General features: G+C 45.1%; 1 protein-coding gene across 1 annotated transcript; it reads right to left on the bottom strand.

Annotated features, from left to right (window-relative positions):
* Window positions 1-259: 259 nt before the first annotated feature.
* LOC310869515 (kelch repeat and BTB domain-containing protein 11-like) lies at window positions 260-5,102 on the bottom strand. Its single transcript, XM_083780289.1, has 3 exons — window positions 4,264-5,102; window positions 2,264-2,495; window positions 260-1,741 (listed from the first exon to the last, which is right to left on the bottom strand). Exons 1-3 carry the CDS (start codon window positions 4,832-4,834, stop codon window positions 1,234-1,236), a joined length of 1,311 nt encoding a protein of 436 aa, XP_083636415.1. The 5' UTR covers window positions 4,835-5,102; the 3' UTR covers window positions 260-1,233.
* Between the last annotated feature and the right edge of the window lie 4,052 nt (window positions 5,103-9,154).

Here is a 9,154-nt window from a genome sequence, read left to right as displayed (position 1 = left end):
AGCTCACAACACATCACAATGTGACACATTGTGGGCTTGTAGATGTTTTTTAATTTCAAAACATCTTATGGAATTATTTTCATTTTGAAAGTGTTTAACAATTCATAGGGGGTTCCATGGCACAAAATCTCTTATGGGGGCCTATGGTTAATGCATCTTAATTTGGGGGTCCTTGACATAAAAAACATTTGAGGACCCCTGGCTTAGAGAGGGAGACTTGAATCCCTCTATCTACCAGCTTAGAAAACCGTGGTTGGCATTTACAATTAAAGTGCACTTAAGGCACTTCACATTCAGTTGTCTGCTGCTTAGTGGCCCAACAGATAATCAGTCTGTTGGGTCAGGGCAGCTCCCAGGGCTTAAGGTGAATAACATTCCATGAATGAAAGGTGCTACACAACCAAACACATTATTAACCCCTACCTTAACTAGTACAAAACTAACCTTAGCGAGTATACAAACTTCCTTTTTTGCGAGTTAGTTCTGATAAATAATAGGATGACATTAAAGACAATGGTTGGGTTTTGTTCATGACAGCTCATGAAATAATTAGCCTTCTGAGAAACAGGCCTACATTATCTGTGTAGAGTCCTAGCTAGGAAGCAGGTCACAAACCAACAAAGCGTATTCTATCAAAATGTCCTGCTCAGTGTTTAGTGCTTACTCACTGTATAGTGAAAATCTCCCTGGATGAGTTTGAGATAAATGAATGAACCTAGTATCTATCTGATGACTCATTTTAATAACAAATAGCAGGCTATCATGTCCCGACAATGAAAGTGGAACTCCTTTGATTGCGCTAATTTGGCACAGAGATATAGTGGCACACAAAGCACATGAAATCAGATTATTAGGAGCATTTCACCCAACATCACGCACCGTGTGCACTATTCTAGCTAATTCATTAAGATGTTATTGTAATTGCCTTGCATTTCAGATAGATTCCGCTAATTGGATGTGCGTTTGCTTGGCCTGGATTATTTATAGGCTAGGACAGTGGTTCTCAAAGTGAGGTCCAGGGACCTTCAGGGTTCCTTAATGGACCCTTGAAGGTTTGTAACTCTGAGAGTGTAAGTGTAATTTGAACACTCTCAGAGTCAAGGATCCTTGAAATTAAAACAGTTTGACAAACCACAGGGCTAGGCTATACTCTGTCATGATCAAGTCTGTGTCACCCTGTGTGGCTGGAATTCAAAGAACTTCATCCGATTGTCCAACTAATATGCCTCCTACTTAATGTCTTTTATCCAGAGTCAGAACGAACGGCACCAGGGGTCCCCGGGCCTCCGTCGGCGCCGGGAGCGCCTCCTCTAGAAAGCGCTCGTTGTCCTCCTCGATGGCAAACTGCAACGTCTGCGTCTTGTTGACGCAGTAGATGCGGTCGCCGATGACGGCGCAGCGGAACGGCGAGGGGCTGTCGCGGGGGAACGAGGCGCCGTCATGCCACACCTTCACCACCGTGTTGTACTTGTGCACCGTGACGACCCCGCCGGCGTGGCCCTCCTGCTGCTCGCGGCTCACGTCGAAGCGGTACACGAAGCTCCTGTGCGCCACCATGTCCGTGGACTTCCTGCGGCTGTTGTTGAACGGGCACTCCTCCCACTCGTCGCGCCGGCTGTCGTAGCGCAGCAGGCGGTAGAAGAGCGAGCCGCCGGACACGAACAGCTCCCCGTGGCAGGTGGCCACGGCCTCGTGAGCCACGGCGAACGCGCCCTTGGGCAGCGGCGCCACGGGGCTCCACCTGTCCGCACGGGGTTGTCACAAATTATTACATAATCGTCCAATGGCGATTGTTTGAGGTGATCGCAATTATTTTGTCATAATCGTGTCCATGCATGTTTTCTTCTTTTCACCTTTTTTTTAGACCCGAGGTAAAATTCCAAAAAACACCTAAAACCTACACAAGGTTTTCTGAAATCCTTCAAATTCTTATAAAATTTGTTTTTTAATCATCATGTTGCTATATGAGACACAGAGATGTATGAAACACAGAGGTAGCTCCCGGCATGAAAGGTACTGTATAACAAACAAACGTATAGATTACACCAGGTCTAAAATTCATTCAAAAAATGCCAGTAGGCCTAATTTCTTGGTATATTTTAGTTCATTGTCATATCTGCCCTGTGCACTTTTTTAATATGAATCCTAAAAGCCAATGTTCAAATTTCCAATGCCCAAAAACACAATTAAAACCGTTAAATTGCAATTATCTGTGCGACAACTCATCGTCAACTTAAAATGGTGCCGACAGCGACAGCCCTACCTGTCGGCGCGCGGGTCGTAGCGCTCCACAGTGAACAGGCACTCGCCTCCGATGGCGTACAGGTGTCCCTCCATGGAGACCAGCTTGAGCTGGGAGCGGGGCTGCGTGAGTGGACGGACCTGGCTCCAGTGGTCCGTGGCCGGGTTGTAGCAGAACACCGCGGCCGAGACCTTGCTGCTCTTGTTGTTGTTGTCAGCCTGCTGCTGCTGCTGCTGCGTGCCTCTGATCCCGCCTGCAGTGGTGGGGGGGGGGGGGAAAGCACTCAAATGTTTTAGTACACTGACTAAAGTATACTAAACCTGGGTGATTTGAGTCTACTTGAGTAAAACTTCAAGTACAAAAGGTATTGGCATCAAAATGTACTTAAAGTACCAAAAGTTTAAAGTACTAACCAGAGCCGAAGAGTTTGATCAATCCTCAAGGGGGCCCGTTACCCCCCCCCCCCCGCCCCGCCTCCCCGCACCGGGTAAAAAAAGAAGTTGTTTTCGCTGGTACTTTTAAAGCAGCTTCTATAGGCCAATGTCCGGACTATATTATTATTATTATGAGAGAGAGAGAGAGAGAGAGAGAGAGAGAGAGAGAGAGAGAGAGAGAGAGAGATACGGAGGGGGAGAGAGACGCTGAATCACTTTTTTGTGCACGCAAATCTGCGAGAAATGTCACGATTGCACTGTAGTGTAGTTAGTTGGAAACAATTGCTCTCAAAGACGGGGCATTTTCATCCTGGTGCTCCTTGAACCAGGCGAGTCTCTTTGGTGAATTCTTGATCAGTGTTATTATGTCACGACTCAAGAACAACTACCATGAAATTCTGACACGCTTTGATGTTGTGGACATCTGGCTAGGTGAAAACAAAAGAAACCCGATTAGCATTTGAGTACTTTTTAACACCTCTTGGACGGCCGGCGGCGTAGTCTCTCAAGACAGACTGTTGCCTCGCAACAGTTGAGGAACAACAGGGGAGGCGCTGTTTTCCCGAATATTTGACGATGGGATTCTCAGATTGCCGGCGGAGAGGTCCAAAATGTTCGGAATTCCCAGAAAATCTGTAATATAAATGTAAAATATCCACGAAAATCTTCATGGGGGCCTAAAGGGGCCCTGGGAGTCTTCATGGGGGCTGCGGCCCTGTGGCCCCCACAGACTCTACGTGGTTGGTACTAACTATGCAGAATGTCCCATTTCAAGTTTTCAAATGTCAAATGTATAAACACAGACCTGTGCCCATCAGGCCTACTTGGGAACAATGCAAATCGGCATTACAATGATTACATACCCCACACTAGTAGTATGCGGACTGTTATATCCGTTGTCATACCACCCGTTTTAACTGTCTGTCTGTGACTGTGTGTAAATCCCTGTGCAGTGGTAAACGTCTGTGGAGAATGTTTGGGAGAATGTCTGAAGAGTGCAAACTGACTGCGAAAAGTGGATACAGACTAAATGGCAGGTGTGGGGAATAAGGCTGGGGTTGCCATGGCAATCAATTGGCTCAGGCAGAGCCTGGAAATTGCACAGGTGTGGGACTCATTATGTCCACAGTGGCAGAGCCTGACCAGAGCCTTTTCTGCATACAACCGGCTCAAGGCCGGGCACTGCACTCCCTGTGGTGGTGTCTGGTGTGAAGTCGGTGGGGCGACTCAAATTAATTGATGTGGATTACAGACATTAATCATGTGACATTATATGACATTACATTACATGTGGTGTGGTGCATTTATTGTAAGATATTGGCTAGTTAAAAATGGCTGAAATGTATATAGAGCTGAAGTGGGCAATGTATGTAATGTATTTGTAATAATAATCTAGTATTAACTAGTAACTAAAGTTTTCAAATCTGCCTCTGAGATGTAGTGGGAGTAGAAGTAAAAGTATTGTAAATTAGAAATATACTCAAGTTAAGTAATGTATACAGAAAGACCTCAACATTTGTAGGCGTACACTTGAATAATACATGTACTTAGTTACTTTCCAGCACCACTGCCAGCCAGCCAGCCCACCTGCCACGAAGAGGTAGTTGTACATGGTGCACATCCCGGCTCCCTTTGTGTGGAGCAGGTCCTCCGGCATCTTGGTCAGCACTTTCCACTCCTTTGTCTGGCTGCAGTAGTAGAAGATACAGCGGCTGTGCGTTTGCGTTTCCTCCACGCTGACCGAGGACTGGGAGGAGGAGGAGGGTGACAGCGGGCTCTGGGGGCGGCTGCTCTCCCGGCTCGGCGGTCTGCTGCTGCTCCCATGCACGCGGTCGTACACCTCGTTGATCTCGGCCACCGCCAACACCCTGTTCCCCCCCTCCATCCTCCGCGCCAGGATCTCCTCTCTCTCGGCGCCCGTCAGGCGGCCGTAGACGCCGGGCGTCCTCAGAACGTGCAGGAAATTGTCGCTCATGTACCTGTACACGTCCTCCTTCAGCTCCGCCAGCCGCTGCCTCTTGGCTTTTGTCAGAAGGTCGTAGCAGTTGTCTGCGGTGATCCGCTGCTGCTGCTGCGGCGGCGGCACTGCGGGATCGATCGGTGGGGTTCTATCCCCGGTGATATTATTATCCGTGGCATTTTCTTTGCCGTCCTCCATTTTTTTTGGCGGTGCAACAATAACACGGGGATATCTTAAAAAGTCATAAAGAAACTCCACCCTGTCTGTCACTCACTGCATGCGTCTTGACTGATCAAAGGCAAAGCCCCTCGATCTCTGACTGCTCTCTTCTCTCTGAAGTTCTCTTCCCCAGAGATCCGTTTCCTCTTGGCCTGCCCCGCTGCCCCTGACACGTTTTTTCCGAATAGGCAGTTCCTTCCACCCACTATACCCTCTCCGGTTCTGTTCTGTCTGGGATGTGAAGCCGCGGGTCTCCGTCCGTGCTGCGTGTCGTCGGTGTGTGTCCCCGATCAGCTGGCTTCTGTGTGTGTGTGTGTGTGTGTGTGTGTGTGTGTGTGTGACTATGTGCGCCTACGTGAGGAGCGTAGAAACGAATCCCCACCCTTTACTTCGCCTGGGAGGGAACTCCTTTTATTAAAATGATTACTGTCGCCGATTCTTTTCACATGCAGACACATCCTACTTGTGTACACTGCCTATCAGGGGCGTTGGCAGTGCGGTGTGGTAACCTACTGCAACTAAATAAAGAAAGAGTGTATAGGTTTGATAACAACAGCAACAAGTCACATTGTGTGTGATGCTGTGTGACTGTGACTCCTCCTAATTGTCCGTTTTGTGAATGGGAAAATCATTCATTTGATTTTGGATAGGCAAATTTATTACATTAAAATTATGAATGTCAAAATGTAGGGCTTGTCCACTGTGGGATCTTTTGGAAAGTAATCTCCAGAATCTCCACAGTCAGATGATGAAACAAACCGTGTTCCATTATAATAATAAACTAGAAAAAGTGCCCCTCATCACCTCATGGCACAGGTCTCCACCAGGAGGGTCAGGTTGTGGCCTCCTGGTGGTGTTATAATAGGCCGTTCTGGAGTTTCATCGTTGGCATCCAGGGAGTGTGTGTGCAAAATTTGGCATCGACCGGGGGAACGGTGCCGGAGATTAGCTGGTAACAGACGGATGGATGGACGGACGGACACACACACACGGACGGAGTGCAAAACATACTCTCTTCTCATGCCTTCGGCCTGGTGGAGACAATACAATTATATGAAATATAACAATAAAAACGTTACAGTGTTCAGCACCATGGACAGCATCGCACTTGCCCCCATAATAAGCAGTTAAGCACCCGCTAAAATGTCAATGGACACCATGTGCTCATTGTTCACATTTGCCTTTTATTGATGCAGAATAAACCATAAAGAAATTATCACTGAATATACAGTATGTGTGCCATTAACTTACTGATTGACTGACTTGGAATGAACAACTTGTCATTTGATTACCATGTCATAAACCTGTTCAGATGGAGCACAGATAATTTTAACCACACTGAAATGCTCATTTTATGTCGTAATTATATTTTTTGAAGGCTATATTTGATTTGATGTGTATCATGTTTTCAGCCTTGCTACAATGCTTGATAGATGCCACACACACATGTGCGCGCACACACACACACACACACACACACACACACACACACACACACACACACACACACACACACACACACACACACGGGTAGGCCTATAATATATTTCAAGTGGAAAAACATAACACGGCACATTGAGTTCTTCAGTTAAAATGTATTATTGAGTACTGTATAATCAGGCTTCAGCCTGCTGATCCGTGTCTGCTGTATACAGCAGGAATGTCTGCACCCCACTTACACGCGTGACCTCCTGTCTGCATTGATCAGATTGGTTGACATTATAAAGTTACCATGGTGTTGTTCTCTTCTTATGGACAATGACATAACAAAGGTCACAGATATTCGTCTCCTCCTGTCAAGATGTGTGGAAAGGACTCAGCTAAGTGCAGACTCAAGAGTTTATTAAGTCATTAAAATGGCAAAGCATCTGTATCATTTATTTGAGCTAATATATATAGGATGTTGCAGCCATACAGCAACATACGTTTTTCATAAAACACTCAGGATTTAGAACAGTGTTAAACGTGTTGTGATGGACACCTGCGCTCCTTCCATGCTGACCATGTCCAGAGTTCCACCGGAGGTGGTGAAAAATGTCAAAGACACAGAATGCAAGCAAAATGGAAATCTGAGACAAGACTCGGAACAGAATACAGGAAAATACAGACAAAAATAGCTAACACAGGGAACACAATGTAACAGTGCTTGCCTTAGGATCTGGCAGAGTGAGTGGGAAGTGACCAGCAGGCCTAACGAGGTAAGGTAAGAGGAACCAGGTGTAGATGGACAGGTAACAGATATTATGGGAATGAGGTCAGCTGCGTGGAATGTTGGAGTGGCCAGAATAGGAGACAGATGAAACAGGAGTGAGACAGAATTTGTGACAACTTCCTTGTATATGCTGTTTAGGCATTCTAAACATTCCTCTCCTCTCACAGTCTTAATCCATTTGTCCATGGGCCCATTCCATCAGAGCTGAAGAGAAATGAGTCCTCTTTTCAAATGAACTGACAATGTGAACATAAAGACAACCTTGTTCTTTTGTTGGTCCTCGTCTCGGTCCACTCAAAAGACTGGAGGACTGGGTTTGGTTCATTTAAAAAGGTCCATATGTGAAAAGATTTCCCTGAAATGAACAGGTTTTTTTTGGTGGACTTTTTGGACAGCTATATTTCAATCCTATTCTGACATACTGGGTGTACCTATCCCACCCAACCCGTTAACGGCCTTGTTTGGCATTCCCCCAGGGAGAATAATGTCCTTTACTTCTCTTTTAGCCAGACGTCTTATACTCCTGAAATGGAAACAAGTTTCCCCACCTACACATAACGGATGGATAAAAGACGCACTATTCTACCGTAAGCTTGAAAAGATTAGATTCTCACTTAATGGTTCCATGACAACTTTCCAGCAAACATGGACGCCCTTTGTTGACCATGTAAAAACCCTGACGGTAGTCCCAGAGATGAGCGATATTTGAACTATATAATGGTGAACGCATAGGCCTATGCATTGTACATGCGTTGTGTAAACCGGTGGCTGCGCCACATGTAACAGTATAGGAACATATAGGTTAAGCAAGCATCATGTATAAAATCATTCCAGTCATGTGATCTCTCTCATTAATATTTGTTTAAGAGATTTCTTGAATAATTATTTGCTTCTGATGTGAGTGCAGTACAGCCACGTGTGTGCCCTCGCCCATCTGACCCACAACGCAGCCTAAGCAGGCTGAGCCCAGACCTCATTACAGGGACAGGAACAGCACATCTCCCGGGGGTAATATAGCAACAATGTGAGCAGTACTAGTGATGGAAGAAGTATTCACATGTTGTACTTAAGTAAAAGTATCAGTACTGCAATGTTGAAATACTCTGTTACAAGTAATTCAAATATAGGCTATACTCGGGCATCAAAATATACTCATTGTGCAGAATGTCCCATTTCACAAGTTCAAAAATGTATTAAAATAAATCTACGTAAGCGCACAATGTGTCACATCGCAACACATTGTGCACACATTGGCTATTTTCAAATTGGCGGAATATATGCAGGTGAAGTGGTTAATGTATGTTTTTTTATGATAATAAATCGCCAAAGTAACTAAGCTGTCAAATAAGAGTAAAAAGTTTATATATTTCCTCTGAGATGTAGTGTGGTAGAAGTAAAAGTATTGACATTTGGAAATACTTAAGAAAGTAAAAAACAATACCTCAAAATTGTACTTAAGTACAGTACTTCAGTAAATGTACTACTTTACTACTTTACTACTCACTTTACACCACTGAATGTGAGTGCTGTTAAAGTGCAGAGTCAGATATTATTAGCTGTCTTATGGTTACTGTTCCTAAATCCTAAATAAACCTGCATATAGCCTCAGTGTGCTCTGTGCAGCTTTAATGAGAAGAGTGAACGTATGTGGGTCACACACACACACACGCACGCACGCACGCACGCACGCACGCACGCACGCACACACACACACACACACACACACACACACACACACACACACACACACACACACACACACACACACACACACACACACACACACACACACACACGCACGCACGCAAATAACATAAAACTTTTGGGATTCTAAAATGATCATGCCATATTAGTTTTTATTATTGTGCACAGCAACACTGTTGAAAACAAAATATTGCACTGTGAGTTTGAGCTTACAGGCCCTTTTGTCAATCAATCAAGTCACCTTTAACCTTTAAGTGGCAGATTCCAAAAAATGTTTTTTATATACATTCATACATACATACAATTAAATATTATTCAGGTACATGTCCTGTGATCTACCTGCACAGCCTTTGTGATCTACTGGTAGATACCTTTTGGGCACC

Source organism: Protomyctophum parallelum (genome assembly GCF_964188405.1).
Source record: "Protomyctophum parallelum genome assembly, chromosome: 13".
In the NCBI taxonomy this organism is placed as follows: domain Eukaryota; kingdom Metazoa; phylum Chordata; class Actinopteri; order Myctophiformes; family Myctophidae; genus Protomyctophum; species Protomyctophum parallelum.
Note: the sequence above shows the minus strand (reverse complement) of the source record. Positions and strands in the feature narration are given on the sequence as shown.

Excerpts from the sequence above, each read along its gene's own strand:
- LOC310869515 (XM_083780289.1), bottom strand. The coding sequence starts at position 4,834 with ATGGAGGACGGCAAAGAAAATGCCACGGATAATAATATCACCGGGGAT. Across the intron at positions 2,496-4,263 it reads CAACTACCTCTTCGTGGCAG|GCGGGATCAGAGGCACGCAG; the intron begins GTGGGCTGGCTG and ends CCACCACTGCAG. Across the intron at positions 1,742-2,263 it reads TACGACCCGCGCGCCGACAG|GTGGAGCCCCGTGGCGCCGC; the intron begins GTAGGGCTGTCG and ends CCGTGCGGACAG.